The sequence below is a fragment of the Nansenia antarctica genome (genome assembly GCF_963989245.1).
Source record: "Nansenia antarctica genome assembly, chromosome: 13".
In the NCBI taxonomy this organism is placed as follows: domain Eukaryota; kingdom Metazoa; phylum Chordata; class Actinopteri; order Argentiniformes; family Microstomatidae; genus Nansenia; species Nansenia antarctica.
Window position 1 is genome coordinate 23,741,385 of NC_137683.1, and position 19,093 is coordinate 23,760,477.

Below are 19,093 nucleotides of genomic sequence, written 5' to 3' on the forward strand. Positions count from 1 at the left end.
AAGAAATACACAGTTGGTGAATGAATTGCACATGAGAAAGAAAGAAAAAAAAAGAAACATTATACAGTAAGTCAACCTGTATATGATGGGATGCTGATGCACAAAGTTTGTGAACTGGTTCCATAGGGACATGAAGAACAAATCTACTGTGACTGCAGACTACACTTATATATTCCCATTGGGCTCTTTCCCTTTTCCTCCTTTCATTCTTGGAATGTGTGAGTTAGGTGAAGGGTAAGTCGGAGGGGTGGGCGGCCACATCATGCCCCTCTGGGCAAAAGAGAGTGCAAGGGATTCTCTCTCTCTCTCTCTCCCCCTCTCTCTCCCCCTCTCTCTCCCTCTCTCCCTCCCCCTCTCTCTCCCTCCCTCCCTCCCTCTCTCCCAGGTGGGCAGCTGTGAACTGTGAGACTCTTCTCCCTGGCCCCTCACCTCGCCCACTGCTTTCCCTCCCAGCCAGCCAGTCAGGGCACTGCGCCGCTCACAGAGGGTGGAGGAGAAGGACATGTCTGGTCTAAAGCTGATTCCCTGGGGTGGCGGTGTGTGGTGTGGGGGGGGGTGAAGAATGACTTCATGAATGACGAAAACTCTCCATCTGTGGTTCTAAACTTCCTTTTTCGTTGGGATTTCGTTGGATTTCAAGTAATGTAAATAGTGTGGTTTGTTGTACAACACAGAGTTTCTCAATGCTGGTGGTGATTAATAACTTCACTGGGGAAAATCACTCAGTCGTTGCATCCTGAATCTCACTTCTCCAACAGTCACCGAATGAAGACAAAACATATACAGCTACTATGATCTATGATACAATTATGTGGTTAAATGAGTGTAAGTGGGGTACTTGAGTCAACGCAACCAGTAATCCGCTACAGTTATGACAAAACTTTTTCATAACTTTTGTTTTTTTCCAGTGTAGGAAAAACAGAGGCTAGACACATGGATTAGGTCAAGAGTAATCAACGGCTAGATTCCTGATCCTGATTACAATTATGGCAACGCGGAACATTACAAGGTTGATCATACAATAAATAAATAAATAAACCAAATATATACTAGTATCAAATAGAATGGACAGTAAGTTCAATAATAATTAAAACGTTAATAATAATAATAATAATAATAATAAACATCATTTATAAAACAAGAACACAAAAATATGGCGAGAACAAATAAACACAACAGCATAAATTAAAATAAATTAAAACAAATGAGTAGAAATACATTTAATAAAATAAAAACGTCTTTAATGGATGAAGCGCAAAAGATGGATTAGCTAAAAGCCTTCCGGTAAAGGTAGGTCTTTTAGCTGAGTTGGTGAGTTGATGTGACTAAACCTGGCATCACCAGAACGATCGGAGATGAGAGATACAGAAATATTGGGATCGAATGACTCTCTTCTCACATACTGTGTATAAGCTATGACAAAAAACACTCCATCAAGCCGCTCTCCCGACACGGCTCGCCAAATAGCTTCTCGTTTGTCGTCAGGCCCTGCCAATAAAGAGCTGGGGAATTCTAGAGAGCACTTAACATAGCAACAGTTCAAATCATAGGCCCCACCAAGTGAAGAAAGTAGTTACTAATATTGTTGTTTTAATAATGGGCTTTGAACAGGAAGGATGGTCAGCGTCTATCAAGCTGTCTTACTCAGAGGGGCGCTGCGTTATCCCACCCAGCTAAGAGGGTGAGTCATAGACTACATTGGTAGTGAGAGTGAGGTAGGGCCGCGTAAGCCCCCTGAATCAGACAGACCCTTTGAGGTGTCATGCGGCTGGATCTGGGATGTGTCAAACTCTGGGGGAGCTACATGCACGCAAGCATGCATAGACGCAGGCGCATGGCGGTCACAGTTATTATGTTAGTTTTTTTCCAATGTGTGTTGAGTCAAAGCTAGCCAATCTTAAGGGATACTCATACACACACACACAGACGCACACATACACGTGCATCTACACGCGCATATCAAAACAAAGGACAGTTTATTACCGTTAGACAGCATATGGGCCGTAAAAAATCCCCCCGGGTGTGTGTGTGTGTGTGTGTGTGTGTGTCTGTGTGTGTGTGTGGTGTGTGTGTGGAAGAAGCTTGTCATGGAGCCATCGGCTTTCGGAAACAGTTTTAAGCTGTCTGGGTTCCCTACACCGTCACACACAGCTGTGTTGGAGAATGCCGTTACCCCCACCCCACCCTCTTCATCTGCCTCTCTCTCTCTCTCTCTCTCTCTCTCTCTCTCTCTGTCCGCGTCCGGTTCTCTCTCTTTCTCACTTGCTATCTTCCTCTCTCACTCTCAACTCTCTTTCCATTTCCTTCTTCCTCCCCCTCTTCTTCTCCATCCTACTCCTATGGTTCATCTCTCTCCATCCTACAACAGAAAGGTCTACAGTAATGGGGTTTCCAGCAGGTCTATCCATCTCAGTGAGGTCACCAGTGCTAAAAAGGTCAGGGACCTGAGTGTACAAGTTCATAATGTCTTTGTCGTCCATCCGCCCGCCCGCCCCCCCACCCCCACTCCCCCTCTTTCACTACTTTCTCTCCTCTCTGCATTTGTTCAGCTTACCTTACTAGAACCCTTATTACAGCTACAACAACACACCACCACAACCTTTATTAAGTTGTTAATAAGTCATTTCTGGGAGGAACAAATTCTTAACAATAACATTTGTACAACATGTTTATTATTATTTTATTCACCTAAGATTTATGGCCTCACCTAGTCTGTTTCACAACATAGCTCAAATGTTTTAATGTCAGTTGCATATTTACAGACGCAATTCAGACTTATAGACTTTCTGGTAACGTGCCCGTTTCCCAAGCAGCTACACTACACCCCTGTCCAAGTCCTATACCGAACGCTGCGTATAAATAAACAGGCGCCGAGAAACATTCATAAAGCATAAAGATGTTTTCCCTTTGGGTGGGGTCTCATCACTAAAGCAAGCCAGACACACATTAGACACACTTCTACAGTACCTTTCCAACAGGCTTGGGGGACTGAAGACACACTGTCAATTTGGGTCCAAGTGTATCATCACTATAGCTCAGCCAACCCACATTGTAGCCTGGCATGGACTGTGAAATAGAACCATGGCTATGGTTTAAATGGATGGTCCTTTAACCTGGGACAGACTCAGGACATATAAACATGCAGAGGCCTCCGAGGAACAACAAACACTATTGGCATAGTGAAGTGTTTTTTTATTATTCTGTAGACAGACTTCCACTTACACTAGGTGGGCTGTTTATACAAGCAACATTTCCACAGCAATAGGAACACAACACATTGAGGCTGTCAGTTGGGACGTGATGTGGCCAGACAGACCCTGCTCTCTCTATTGCCTCTCTCTTCCACTTTTCGTCTTCGTCTCTCACCTACTCTCTCTCTCTCTCTCTCTCTCTCTTCTTGTCTGTCTCTCACCTACTCTCTTTCTCTCTCTTCTTGTCTGTCTCTCTCTCTCTCTTCTTGTCTGTCTGTCTCTCACCTACTCTCTTTCTTTCTCTCCCACATCTTGTCTTTGTCTCTCACTTACTGTCTCTCTCATCACATCACATCTCCCTCTTTGTCTGTCCAGAGCCCCACCTCTTTCCCTCAGGTAGGCTGCTCCCTGTGTCAGTCTGCCCAGGGGGGCCCCTACCTTAATCTCTTTCAGTACCGTGAGATAAGAAGAGGGACAACTGTAGACAGCATCCTGACCTGAGCACTGGTTTTCTCTGCCCTATTCCTACAAACATAACAGTAAAATGCCTGAAACCAATTCCTGTTTTTTTTTCTTCCGTCTGACCCCCCCGTTTACCCAGGCCTTGACTTACTGTGATTTACCTACCCAGTTTCCAGATATTAGTGTGCAACGTTGATATTTCTCAGGTACGCTACATTGTGCATCACTAGCGCCACGCTTTATTTATTATTGTGAAGGGGGCCGGATGCCTTAAGGGCACGTTTCTCTCATGCCAAAAGGCAAGGTGTATCTATTTCAGTATTGAGATGTGAGGCGTGTAATAACATCAGGGCCGCCACTATGTACACGTGCGTCACACGCTGTGCGTAGGGCGCCAAGTGCCCGGAGGGGGCACCGAAACAGCCTAATGATCATCATCATAATCATCATCATCATGATGAATTATTGACATTGAAGATGAAGCACAACTACAATAGGCACCATTAGAGCATTATTACACCTCCGTTAGTGCTAGCGCTATCCGTTTTCTCTGAAGGCATCTACTACTACAAGTTGCAATTACGCTTAGGGCACCCAGAATACCCAGCAGTGGTGATGTTTGTCAAGTTGTGATGTGTTGTGATGTATATCAAGGTGTGATGTGTGGTGATGTATGTCAAGCTGTGATGTGTGGTGATGTATGTCAAGCTGTGATGTGTGGTGATGTATGTCAAGCTGTGATGTGTGGTGATGTATGTCAAGCTGTGATGTGTGGTGATGTATGTCAAGCTGTGATGTGTGGTGATGTATGTCAAGCTGTGATGTGTGGTGATGTATGTCAAGCTGTGATGTGTGGTGATGTATGTCAAGCTGTGATGTGTGGTGATGTATGTCAAGCTGTGATGCGTTGTGATGTATGTCAAGTTGAGATGTGTTGTGATGTTTGTCAAGTAATGGGTGCGTATAAATGTTGTGGTGTATTTAGGTTAGGATGTGGTGTGTATAATGTTTTGTGTAAAAAGAAAATGGAAAATAAAATCTTACCAAAAATAAATAAATAAATAAAATAAGAATACCCAGCAGTGGTCCAACAACAGGATAGTGACACCGTTTTTAGTCACACATACCCAAACTACTAATCTGTCTGATCAAGTGAGCATCACGCCTCTGAACGTAAACAGAGCAAGGGGGCTGAAACGGAAATGTATCATCTCCACACACAAAACCCCTGATTGGCATTTTACCGGGATCACGACCACGGGTCTGCTACAGGTAAAAAGATTTACCGGTATTCCCTATACCCGCAGGTCAGCTCACACAGACAACAGTAACAGTAGAATTAGCGGGATATTACCGGGACCCGCCTCTGTCAACACTCTTCTTCCGTGAACGGGGATGGAGAGCGTTACGCCTCAGAGGAGAAAAAACACATCTGGAGAAAAACTTACTCATCTAGTACTCTCTCTCTCTCTCTCTCTCTCTCTCTCTCTCTCCTTTTCTCAGGGCAAACCTCCCCCCGCGCCACCCCCCCCTTCTCCAAGCTTCACACTCCGGTCCTCCCCGTGTCCCTTGTTGGGGATTTGGTTTTAATGGGGTCTGCTCACTGCTCCCTGCCGTGACGGTGAGGAATGGCTCGACTCAAGTGTTGCTGAACTCCCGGCATCCCTTTCTCCCTCCCTCAGCGTGGACGTGGAGTGAACCCATCCATCACACTCAGGCCCCTTCTGCGGCTCAGACAGGATACACACCATAAAGAACAATAATAATGGTAGTAATAATAATAATAATACACAATAATCGCCGTAATCATCATAATCATTGGCGTCGACATCGTAATGATCATAAACACACACACACACACTTACCACACAAACCACACACACACAGACACACACGCACACACACACACATACACATACACATACACACCACACACACACTAACCACACACACACACACACTAACCACACACACACTAACCACACACACACACACACACACTAACCACACACACACGCACACACACACCACACACACACACACACGCACAAACGCCTTATATCCAGGCCTGAAGGACCCATTGTACCTCTCAGCAGCAGGACATCCCAGCTGCAGCCTCTGGGCCAGAGGAGCTGATGTCCTTCTCTGGGTGACATGATACATTCAGCGTCACATCGCGCCGCTCCGCCGCTCCATCAGCAGAAGACTCTCTGACACAGAGGAGGGAAAGTCTGTGGAGAAGCACGGAGCTTATTCCCTGGTCTCCAGGGCCGTAAATCTGTTATGAGCAGAACGACGTGCTATTATGTTTTTCATGATGCCAGAGAGGAAGGAAGTGACCTTTGACCTGCCTGAGAGATAGGAGGAGGGAATGAGGAGGGGGATAGGGAGAGGGATGACGCTGAGAGACAGACAGACAAGAGATTGAGACACAGAGAAAGAGAGAGCGTGAGAGAGAGAGAATGAGAAAAAGGGAGAGAGAAAGGGGTGGGGGGGGGAGGGGGGGCGGAAAAAGAATAGGAGGCGTGATAAAATAAGGAAATGAAATAAAGCACCTGATAATGTGGGTGCATGTATGATATACGTCCACAAGAGGGCATAGTTGAGTGAGACTTCTGTACTACTGTCTGCCTCTGGTACCGTATGTCTGTCTACACTGTAGAAACTCAACCAATGGTTAATTCATAATTGAATAGAACAGTAGTAGTACATAGTGCTAAATGGTTTAGCACACAAAAAACTGTACAACTGTACTTGATTTTCCACAAATGTAAACAGTAGATAAACAGTAAACTCCAGAAAGATAAAAAGATAATCAATGCAATATTCAATCAGAGATTATGGCTATAGTCCAACTGCAGTCTCACAAAGCTATGGAACATATCTAAAACTTTCTAATTCAAAATGATCTTAGGTTTGTTTTCATCTTAAAAAAGCAAAAACAAAAAAATGATCAATGTCAACCACAACCGCACGACAACAGATGACAGTGAGCAATAAGCGGTCACTATCTGGAGCTGTTAAAAATCGACAGTTAATTTCCATTGATCAAGATCCATGTCTTATTTGGTAACACACACTGAGATGACGTTTGCATGAGTTTGCATTTGTTTTTCGGACAGGCGGGACGACTCACGGCAGCCCTCCTACTTTGCCTTTGATGATGTCACACAGAACAATCGTGTCATGGTGAAACCCAGACGTCTGACCTCAAACATATTAAAACAAGAAGTTGACCCTGTGCTCACTTCCTGGGAAATAGGCGGGGGGAACGTAAGCATCATAGGAAGGGAGGGGTGGGGGGGAACCCCAAAAAACCCAGGATCTTTACCACGTCCAACTGACCGACCAGCGGTTCTGGCGAACCCAGTGAGCCATTTACAAAAGAAGAAACAAATGACCACAAAGGACACTGAAAGGGGTGGTTTGTCTGATGCGTCCTTGCCAGCAGGATGCACAACTACATCCTAATATGGTGTGCTACGTCTTTGACCATTCTAGCCAGCCCAGTTCAATGCAAGAGACAAAACTTTAAGATAAGTTCAACGTCAAGGGTGAAACTTCAAACAAACTCTAAAATACATCCATATAAGTCATGCCTTAAGTAAAGTTGTCAGTGTGCCTCGTTGCTAATCAATGGGCGTTTAAATGACAAGACTCAAATCACCGAACGCTAATTGAACAGTGGTTAGTTGGGGAATGAACAAGTTGAGGTCTGGCAAGGATAAAGTGACATGACAAATAAACGTGGCTGTAAATCATATGTCATTAAAGTATTTCAAAATGCACAGCCCACAAAACTGTGAGGGGAAAAAAGTTAGCAAGCCTTCCTACAGTCAGACACAATAATAAATAAATAAGGTAATAGTTGAAAATGAGTCAGATGTAGTGATAGAGTAAGGGTGGGATTTATAGGGAAGGAGGGAGGGAGGGAGGGAGGGAGGGAAGAGGGAGGTATAATTACCGTAAGACACAGTCAGGGAGAAGTACAGAGGGAGAGGGAGAGAGAGAGAGAGAGAGAGAGAGAGAAAGAGAGAGAGAAAAAGAGAGACAGCAGAGAGAGAGAGCCCTGCCCACTCTAACACTCTGACAAAACCGTTCAACTTGTGCACAGTGAGCATTCCCAGACCTCACCAGAGAGAACTACAGCTTCCCTGGGGCAACCTTCAGAGGCAGACAGCCCTTCTTCTCCCAGACACTGACATTCAGCTTCCTAAGGACCAGACTGATCTCTCCAAATCCAGCACTGGCAAGACCGTCCTTCCGTCCTCACATCTCCTTCTCCAAACATCCCTCAGCTTTCTCAAGACAAGGATTACTCTCTTTTGCACACTTTTTTTACCCAGTTTAGGTGTGACTTTTTTCCCAACTTCCAGCTACAAGTCTTAGGCTATACCAGTACTGAGACTCAATACCTTTCTACAAGAGCTGCAGATACCTTGTTCAGGGGGGAGTTCTTTTTTTTGTGTGTGTGTTTTTGGCACAGGGACCTACACTCCTTCCCCCCCCCCACCCCACCCCCACCCTTCTTCCTCATCATTTTCTCCTGCACAGTTTGTTGCACTTCAATATCCTCCTGGTCCCAGCAGCAAAACTCCTTCCTTGCCAGGATGTCTCCTCTGCCTCTCCTCAGCGGGCTGTTTCTGCTGTTGGCCCACAGCTGCTCCGGTTCTCTACCCGTCTCCGGGTCCTCAGCGGTGGGCAGCAGCGGGGGCCAGACGCCGGGGTCACAACAACAGCCTCAGCCGCTCCCGGAGGAGGGCACCGACTGCCCGTCCTGCGCCCTGGCGAGGATGAAGCACGGCCAGGGGGAGGAGGAGGAAGGCGCCCAGCCTGACGTGGTGGAGGCGGTGAAGAGGCATATCCTCAACATGCTGCATCTGCAGTCGCGTCCCAACATCACCCACCCGGTCCCCCGCGCTGCCCTGCTGAACGCCATACGCAAGCTGCATGTGGGACGCGTGGGGGAGGACGGGAGCGTGCAGATCGACGAGGAGGGCCGCGGGCGACCCACCGCCAGCGAGCTAGCGGAACAGACAGAAGTCATAACCTTTGCCGAGGCTGGTGAGTGCCACAGGTGTGTGTGTGTGTGTGTGTGTGTGTGTGTGTCTGTGAAAGAGAGAAAATGACAAGAGAGGTCCTCCTTGTTTAGTCAACTACAGGCACCATGCAAGGATTACTAAACTAGGATCGTAACCCAGTCAGGCAGGTTTGTAGACGTAATTATTTTAAACGATGCGCTCCCTCCTAGGACGAGAGGGGTAGTTGCCTTATTCCACCTGTGCGATTGAACAGTCCAACCTGTTGACTCCTTAGAGAACTGCCTGGGCTGCACTGCAGCATTCCCCCATACACACACACACACACACACACACACACACACACATACACAAACACATACCACTAGCCCCCTGACACACCTCCAGAGGGTCCCTAATGACCTCCTGCTGCTTTAAAGAATACACAATTATCTGCTTACTGCTTAACCCCCCCCCCAACCAGGCTTGTGTCTCTCTCAGCTCCTGTTTGAGACTGTCCACGAAACTGTGAGAACGCTTTTCTCAGAAACGGTAGCAACCGAGACAAGGCAAAGAGAAAGAGAGAAAAGTTATTGAATGAGGGGAGAGAGAGAGAGATAGAGAGAGAGAGAGAGAGAGAAGTTACTGAAAGAGAGAGAGAGAGAGAGAGAGAGAGAGAGAGAGAGAGAGAGAGAGAGAGAAACTCCTCAGGTTTGGTGTAAAAAAAAAAAAGGGGGAAAAAAGAATTGTATCCAGTTACTCTTTCGCAGGCGGTTTAAAGCGGGCTGTCGAGTTCAGAGTGGTGCGTTTTCAAAGGCGCTGTCAAGCCTGTGATGTGTAGAGAGATCTGAGTTCGCTCTGATTCACACACGCGGTCCAGGAGGGGAAAGAGAGAGAGAGAGAGAGAGAGAAAGAGAAAGAGAGAAAGAGAGAGAAAGAGAAACAGTGGCAGCACAACAGCAGTGATCCATTTCCTCTCACTGGCAAACAAACAGCAACAGGCAAATGAAGCTGCAGAATGTTGAACAATAACTGCGCAGGGAGAGCATTAAGAGGAAACTAGATGCCACACTTGCTGATGTTTGTCTAGGAGAGTTGTTGAATGAATCCCTCATTCACAAATGCTGTATAAATGTCAGTTGGTGGTATTGAGAGGGACCTGATTCTTTTTCCGCATGTGAGGAGAGAAGGAGAGAGAGAGAGCATGAGAGAGCATGTAAGAGAGATGGGGGGGGGGGGGGGACATACAAGAGTGTGAAGGATGTGCACTCCATGTCATGAATGACATTCGCAGTGAGTTCAAGAGCCCCTCTTCATGAGGACTTGACTTGATTAAATTTAGCCAGCCCTACTGTATGGCTAAACACTAGCAGTAAACACTAACCCTAAACACTAACAGAACTTTACTTAAGCCAGTGGTTGTTGGACTCTAAAGAGACACTCTTTCATTGTGTGATGTCAAGTGTCACAGTCCCACTAAGTTATGTGCATACACTGAAGAAGGCGTAGCTACAAAGAAGAGATAATGCAGAACTATTCTGTGTAGACTTTCTAATGTTCTCATTTCTTCTAGTAGGCATTCACCTGCAGATGTGGTGTTAAATGGTTGTTGATAGGGTATAACAAATGAATGTCAAGAGACATTTCCCCATTGCACTTATAAATGTGTTTTACAGAGCATATAGTAAAAACGACAGATGGGGGTACCAATTAAAACAGAGAACTCTTTTAAAGGGATGATAGGCCTGTATGGTGCATGCTTGAGGTGGTGGTGTGAGTCGTGCATGCTGCTGTTGAGGGACATATGAGTTTAAAGTGTTGCTTTCTGCGGTGTGAGAATGCGTCGGTAGTATAAATCTGTTGTCATGTTCCCGAGCCTTGCCTGCAGCAGCCTATGACATTAACAGAAACATGACACTATTAACATAAACTATAAAATACTAACATGGAAGTCAGTACGTCATACCGTGACGTTAGAATGATAAGGTTCTATCTCCATTTTTGTCATAATTGAGTTTTTTTTACATAATCTGATCCATTAGGTGTTTATTAATGCCTGTGTGGTGTTATTTTTAAAATGTTGACATTTTTGAGTTAGTAATTCATAAAATACAAAGGTTCCATCTCACAAAACATAATGGAATGAAAACACTTTGACGCTCAATATCTCTGAACTGCCCTAAACGGAGATAGAACCTTATCATTCTAAGCTCACGTACTGTGGTGCCCCGTTGACATCAACTTTTCTCTCTACTAAACTATTTTGGGAGAACACATGATCCAGATGCAAGTTCAACCGTTCTGTGCGGCGAAACATTCGCTTGAATTCCGATGAAGCGGCTTTTTACAGACGCGCGTCCAAACCCCCATGCTGTTCTTTCATCACCTGAATTATGAAACTGTCCTGCGCAATATTTTGAAAACAAACACTCACCCAGAGAAACACTCTTGTCATGACCTGATACTTACCGCAGGTAGTCTAATCGGTGACCTATGGGTTTCACAAAATCTATATTTCCAAAAGCTTTTTTTGTTCATTACAATCTCGCTCACTGGTTTTACCTATGTGCATGGCGCATGCTATACCCGCACACACCGCATGGGGCTGGCTGGTGTACCCTTATGATTAAATTGATTGAACAATCTTTTGAAATTGCACGTTCAACCTGGACACATTTATAAGATAATACTCATTTTTAGAATTACTGAGATACATTGACGAGTCACAAATAGCCATGCGTCCATTAATAGTTTCTGAATGTTTGTGCATTAGGGGATATCAGTCATTTCTGATAAAAAAAAGGTGAGTGGCTGCAGTGCTGCCTCTAACATTAGGCTACTCCAAATGATTTTAACAGGAGTTGGCTACCTGTTCAAAGTCAAACAGTTCAAAGTCAAACAGTTCAAAGTCTAAACAGTCTATTGTAGTGGTCACAATTTAGGTTATGCTCGAGCATTCTCTGTGCCTGTTTGCCTACATTAAAAACCCATAGTCCCCCATTGGCTATAAATAGTCTTTGAATGAACTATAGATTAAAAAGGAGGTTCAGGGCCTCACAGACTTAAAACAAACAAACTGTAAAGAACAGGGGTTAGCCATGGCAGGCAGGACCCTCTGCTGCGTATAATTGCTTCATTCAACAGAAGATGGCCTCAATAATTATTTTGGGCAGACGGGGCCGAGCTTTATGAAAGCCACTGGCTCATTGGGGGGAAAAGTGTTGAATACTGGTAGTGCCAATTTCCTCTGCAGCCTCTCTCTCTCTCTCTCTGCGCCTGCTCTCCCTTTCAACCCCCTTCCTATCCGCAGAGTACACTGATTTATTAAACACATCATTAGCAAAATTCCAACGTTCACACTGACTGATCTTCCTGTTGCAGTGTCTCTCTTTTTACTCAGGCTCTCCGGTGGCCACCTTGGTTGTACAGTGCCCAGTTGCCTAGCCTCACTGACCATTCTCACTGGCTCTGCTGGGCACAACCACTGTAGAAAGAGACGAGCAGTTACCTGCTCAGAATCTTGATTTAGATTGACACAAAGAATCATACTTCCTCATAAGATGAAATACATTTGATGTATATACATATGAGAGAGAGAGAGAGAAAGAGAGAGAGAGAGTTGTATTCACTGTTTAATGTTTAGGATGGGCATGAAGTCACTAGCTATTATGTTACTGCCTTTGGCCAGAGCTTTGCACTGAAGCTTGTTGATCTCTAGATGATCCCTCCCTCCCATCTCATTGATCTACCCTTTTCCCTGAAGAGTACACTTGTGCACTCCCCACATTCATTTTATGGAATGAATGGACAGTGGTACACGCGGTGGAAACTCTCTCAGGCCCATGCTTACACCAATCCTATGTGTTTAAAATTCATGTTTCCGGGGTGGGCTAAGAATTGGGATGCAGTCAATGTCAAGTCCAATGCCTTGCTCTATCATGGCTTTGGTGTATTCTACTAGCTCTACATCAGCGTATCAGTTAGCAACCTCAAGGACCCATCTTACAAGGACTTGTGAGGCTGACATTGACTTGGTCACATTCCACACCAGTTACGAAAGGCCGGATCCCAGCTAGGCCTAACCAATAATATTACATTACATCTGGATTCTGGTAAAAAAAAAAAAAAAAAAGGACACGCAATGGGCATATTATTTTAAAGTGCCATGCATAAAGTAGTCTCTTTTGTCTCATTGTTAACACGCATGGTTAAGTGGGTTGAAAGTGTGTGGAATGGTTTCGGTTAGCCCTCCCTTAGGAATAGTAGCCTAAGTCTATAATGAACCACCATGCTGCTAAAAGTACGGTTGACATACTGAAGGAAACTTTGTTTCCTTGATGCTGTCACTGCATTTAATATTTGTGTCATGACCAGAATTCAGAGCCGTGACAAAACCTTTGACCATTGGTATTTGACAGGACTGAGAAGCCTATCTCCCCCCTCCCCGCTCTCTCACTCTCTCTCTCTCCCTCTCACTCTCTGTCTCTCCCTCTCACTCTCTGTCTCTGTCTCTGTCTCTGTCTCTGTCTCTGTCTCTGTCTCTCTCTCTCTCTCTCTCTCTCTCTCTCTCTCTCTCTCTCTCTGTCTCTGTCTCTGTCTCTGTCTCTGTCTCTGTCTCTCTCTCTCTCTCTGTCTCTGTCTCTGTCTCTGTCTCTGTCTCTGTCTCTGTCTCTCTCTCTCTCTGTCTCTGTCTCTGTCTCTGTCTCTCTCTCTCTCTCTCTCTCTGTCTCTGTCTCTGTCTCTGTCTCTGTCTCTGTCTCTGTCTCTCTCTCTCTCTGTCTCTGTCTCTGTCTCTGTCTCTGTCTCTGTCTCTCTCTCTCACTTTCTGTCTCTGTCTGTCTGTCTGTCTGTCTGTCTCTCTCTCTCTCTCTCACTCTCTCTTGTTATCTCTAGGTCTCTAAATGAAGCTGTAGCTGTCAAGGCCTACTCTGAAAGGGCATCGGAAAAAAAGCACTAACACAAACCTTGGCTTCTACAGACCATTCTAGTACCTTATTCATTCACCCAGCCAGAAAACAAACGGAACCGCCAGCAGTTCCGGCATCTGTAAAAAAGCAGAGGAAAGATTTGACAAACAGTGGACCTTTGTGAATAGTTTCCCATATCTCTTGGCTGGTCCATTAAAAATAAACTTGTGAGCGTCTTGGGACTCTGGTGGCTTTCTAGATAGGACAGGAGGGCACCCACATTCCCAGGACATGTGCCTCTAGTCTAGAGTCTGATCTATGGTCAGTTTTTAGTTCCCCTCCCTAATGGTTAAGGTCTGAATTTGGGGAGGGTCTAAGCTGATCCTAGGTCTGTGTGCCTACAGAAGAAAGTGCTGGGCAAAGAGCTGTGTAAGGAGGAGCATCATAATGTGCTGGCTTGTTTTGTCTTTTTTTAGCTACATATGAAAGCCCAGCTCGATAGAGACAAGATGTCTCTGACTCCACTGCTGTTAAAAGGTTAGGAGCCCGAGCAGGGCTGTAACTCTCCTCCTCTCCCCATTGTTCCTCCGACTGGTTTGGCCTGCGGAGCTCTTGTCCTGTGGTGCCTCTCTGAAGCTGCTCAGGCTCCTTCCTGGACACGGTGTGTCTGATTGTGTTTACAGGGTCATAAATCACACCAACTGCTGGTTCATCTCCCTCTCTCAGGAGAGCCCGGCACAGAGTGTGAGGCCAGAAAGATACAGAGAGAGAGAGAGAGAGAGAGAGAGAGAGAGAGAGGCTGAGGTGGCGAAGGCCAAGGAGCCAGTCGAAAAGAGTGACATGATGGATGGCATCACTAACCATTACCACTTCTAGTCAGCTGATCGATTAGCTCCTGCCGAGATGGAGGCTTTCCTCGTGGCTTGGTTCCATGGTTCTTTTCTTCATGGAGATGGAACATGCCCACCTTGCAGCCAGTGCAGTGGTTAGAATGTTAGCATGTTATCATGTTAGCATGTTAGCATGTTTTCATGGCCCTCTTTGCAAATGTTACACAACAATGCTGCAAGCATCACATGATATATCATTGTAAATTCAATGTACTTTATAATCAGACTATTGCCAAGAGACCTGCAACGTTATCCGAAACATGTTTTTAGAGCATTTCTGCTTTACTGGGATAGAGATAGTGGAGATTGATAGGAAAGATGGGTGAGAGAGAGGAGGGATGACCGGGGGACCCTGCGACTACATGGCTGACACCTTAGTGTGCTACGCCACCAAGTGTAATGTTACTCCTACAATTTGGCGGTAATATAATCCGACATTCTTAGAATGACATTGGGGAACATTCTGTTGTTTCTTTGCACGAGCCTTTTAGCGTTGTTATCGTTGTCACGACAGCATTTAAGGAACATTCCTAGAACAGTCTAGTCTTCTAGACGTTGTTTTTAGAGTAGAATTAGAGTTACACAAGTCTTCCTTTTAAAACCAACTAGCATGTTGAGACCTTGTCAGAGAAAAAATGCTGTTCTCTCTAGGAAACTAAACTCTAGGATAACAGTTACTAAGAAATAACTTATAACTTATCCTCATCAAGAAGATTTTGTTGAACATCAATGTTTACAAATAGACTTTCATTCTGCACATCTTGCCAGTAGGTGAAACAGTATGCAGTAATCTAGCAGTTAGATTTGTTGAACAAGACTGGAACTGGCAACAACAACACAAATAGTAAAAAAGCATATTCCTCCAAAAGCATTCTGTTTAGTCTGCTCCGAAAGCAGGACTACTTGTGGGCTGTTCATTGGCAGGTATGGGATCTGTTTCAACTGTCGTTGCTACAGTAACTGACTGGTCATCTCAGGTCATAGAAAAAAGTCCACGAGTTCAGTCATATACTGAATGTTCACACACATCTTTAGGCATACCTTTTAAGGTATGCCTTTCTATTCCATTCAGAAGTAAACATGTATTGATTGGCATCAGTCGGTCAAGTGAAACAAAAACAAGAAAGGGCACTCGGGCATGTTCTAACAGTCCACCCTGTTGTAGTTGTTCCTAGTGAGGATGGGAGTATTAGTGGGCCATACAATGAGACTGGAACCCCATAGGGAGGAGATCAAAGGCCGTTACCCCTCCCAAGGTACACTGGATAAAGGGTAGGATTACTGAACACATTAAGTAAGACAGTATTTGGATAGGAGAGGAACCCCCCACTTACGCTGCTCTAAGCTATCAGGTAACTTTGGCCCACCCTCTCTCCCTCCCTCTCTCTCTCTCTCTCTCTCTCTCACTCTGTGTGTGACTCTCTCTCTCTCTCTGTCCTTTTCTGAAGACAAGCAATAGGAATAGAGGAAGGGAGGTGGGGGTGGGGGGTGGGGGTTGGCGGGGGGGGGGGGGGGGGGGGGTGTAGGAATGTGTAAATGTTATTTTCCATCTTTGTGTGAGAGACAGCTGCGCAAACTGTACTCTCGCGGCAAGATTGGTGTTTATTGTTGAGGGATTACTGTACTACCTCTCAGTGGTCTTTCTCCCGCTAGTCTCACCCGTGTTTTCAGGAGTCTTGTTGAGTGGCCTTCCTTCCCAGGGAAGACTTTCTTAGAGGCTAGGGTTATCCCCCTTGGGTTTGAACAGCTTAGCGATCTCTAATGCCACTCCATTCTTAAGACCACTAGCAGGATTAAGGGGAGAACAATGATGGAACCACCGCTGGCAAAGATCTTTTTTTTTTGAGGCATCGATTGTGATGCACGGCTGTGTTTGTACAGATGGGTATGGACTGCGGACACGCACACACAGAACACACTAGCACACACACACACACACACACACACACACACACACACTCACACACACACACACACACTCACACACGCACACACACACAGAAGTGACATCATTGTTGTTGCAACTAGGGAGGACAAACACAAGAAGCATTGGTAATGCCTCATTGGGTCTTTAAAGGGCATGAAAAAAAACAAAAAAAAACATCAGCTCTCTAACCCGAGAGCCACATAGGAAAGCAAAGGAAAGCAAGCCTCGCTAATACAGGCGTCAGCTCCACTCGTATAAGGACATCCAGCTCACAGAAACAACATGAGGTGTCTGTCCACATAAAGACCCGAGAGGAATCTGTTACTCTGAGAACCACAGCCAAATTGAAAGGCCAGAAAGGAGCTTTATGTGTTGTTGAGACATCACTTTGTAAAGATTTGCCTGTGTAAATGGAAGGGATTAGCCCAGAGACATTTGAAATGATCTGTTAGGAGAAGCTTTCCAGAGGCTCACTCTGTAGATCCGCTAGCGAGGAGCCCTGGAGCCGGGCCAGGTTTGAGCGTGAGCTCGGAGATCTGAGCCCAGATGCATCAACCCGACCCGGGCCTTTCCTTTCCTTTAGTGACATCAGTAAAAAAAACTACGTGCCACATCACAAGCGAAGTGACTGTGTGTACCATCTGTATGTGGCCGTAAGGGTACCTATTAGGACGTACTGTAATAACTGACGTTCTTCAGGCCCCCTCTGACAGTGTTGCCTGGGGCTGTTGGCTGCTACAGTTTGTAGGTTGTTACTGACAGATGTCCAGGAAAGGTCAGGTAAATAATATATAATATAGGTTACGTAACTTATCGCTTGGTGCTTAAGCCCCCAATTATGTTCTGCCCCAAGGTTTTCCAGGAAGAAATGGAGAGTATAAGATGTCAGTGTGTGTGTGTGTGTGTGTGTGTGTGTGTGTGTGTGTGTGTGTGTCTGTGTCTATGTGTGTGTATGTCTGTGTGTGTTTTTGTGTGTGAATACGTGTTACCAAAGATATTTGCATGTTATTGAAAATGTAATCAATATCATTCTTTGCACAAAGAGAGAGCTTTCCAAAGTGGTATTCCCACCGTTGTTGATAGAATGAAGTAAGCCAAGTTGGATGATGATCTAATGTGTGTGTGAAAAGAACAAACAAAAAAGCTAAACATTTTGACTGCCAACGGCCCCTGGCCTCGAGATAGAGTACTTTTTTATTGTGATGACTGACGGATAGATGGTTCACTTACTTAGACAAATTGTTGTAAGCCGCGTTGGATAAAGGCGTCTGCTAAATGCCAAAAATGTAAAATGCAAATGTATGCAAAAGGACATGTCAACCTAGGCAATGCTAATGATACGTGCCCTAGTATGACTTAAACGACTGTAGTCTATTGATGTGGCCCCATCGCACCCCATCAGTCTCAGATGTGGGTGGCACAGTTTAAAAGCCTAGTATTAAGTCTTTACTTACACTCAAATGAGCACGGATGTAAGCTCCGGCTTAATGACACCCTATTCCCCATATACACAAGTGCACTACTTTTGATCAAGAAGAGTGCACTACGTAAGCCTATTACTAGGGTATCATTTGATCTCATGACTAATCATTCATATCCCTCCACCCTCTCTTTCTTTCTCTCTCTCTCTCTCTCCAGGCGACTCCCCAGGCATGATCAACTTTGTCATCTCCGCGGACGGTGGGGATCTGTCCCTGGTGGAGCAGGCTAACGTGTGGCTCTTCCTCCGGCTGGCCAAGACCAACCGCAGCCGGGCCAAGGTCACCATACGACTGCTGCAGCAGATCCACACCGGCGACGGGCGCGAGGAGACAACGTCGGCCGTGCCGCTGGCCGAGAAGGCCGTGGACACGCGGCGGAGCGGCTGGCACACGTTCCCCGTGTCGGCGAGCGTCCAGACTCTGCTGGGGCGCGGCGGCAGCACCCTGAGCCTGAGGGTCTCCTGCCCGCTGTGCGCGGAAGCCGGAGCCACGCCCATCCTGGTGTCGGCCAGCGGCGCCCAGGAGCGCGAGCAGTCCCACCGGCCGTTCCTGATGGCGGTGGTGCGGCAGGGCGAGGGAGGCACGCGGGCGCGCCGCAAGCGCGGGCTGGAGTGCGACGGGAAAGTGCGCGTCTGCTGCAAGCGCCAGTTCTACGTCAACTTCAAGGACATCGGATGGAACGACTGGATCATAGCGCCCCCTGGTTACCACGCCAACTACTGCGAGGGGGATTGCCCCAGCCATGTGGCCAGCATCACAGGCTCCTCCCTCTCCTTCCACTCCACCGTCATCAATCACTACCGCATGCGGGGCTACAGCCCCTTCCAGAACATTAAGTCCTGTTGCGTGCCCACGCGGCTACGGGCTATGTCCATGCTCTACTACAACGAGGAGCAGAAGATTGTTAAGAAGGACATCCAGAATATGATCGTGGAGGAGTGTGGCTGCTCGTAAAGGTTGGCAGGCCTGGGGGAGGGGCTTGGGCCTGGGGGAGGGGCTTGGGCCTGGGGGAGGGGCTTGGGGGTCAGACTGGACTCATGCCCGGAGAAACAGAACTAAAAGAAAAAAACAGAGGAGGGAGATGGAAGGAGGAGAGAGTGTATGACATCACTGTCCTCCCTCCTCTCCCTCCATCTCTCTGTCATTTTCTTGCGCGCGCAAGACACTTGTCAAGACCAACTTCTCTTTGGACTCAATGGCAAGTCCAGTGGGTATCT

General features: G+C 46.3%; 1 protein-coding gene across 1 annotated transcript; it reads left to right on the plus strand.

Annotated features, from left to right (window-relative positions):
- Positions 1 to 8,263: 8,263 nt before the first annotated feature.
- inhbaa (inhibin subunit beta Aa) lies at positions 8,264 to 18,830 on the plus strand (the record flags this gene model as incomplete). The annotated part of the gene is made up of 2 exons (XM_080544436.1): positions 8,264 to 8,717; positions 18,034 to 18,830. The coding sequence occupies 2 exons, from the start codon at positions 8,264 to 8,266 to the stop codon at positions 18,828 to 18,830; spliced, it is 1,251 nt and encodes a 416-aa protein (XP_080400562.1).
- Between the last annotated feature and the right edge of the window lie 263 nt (positions 18,831 to 19,093).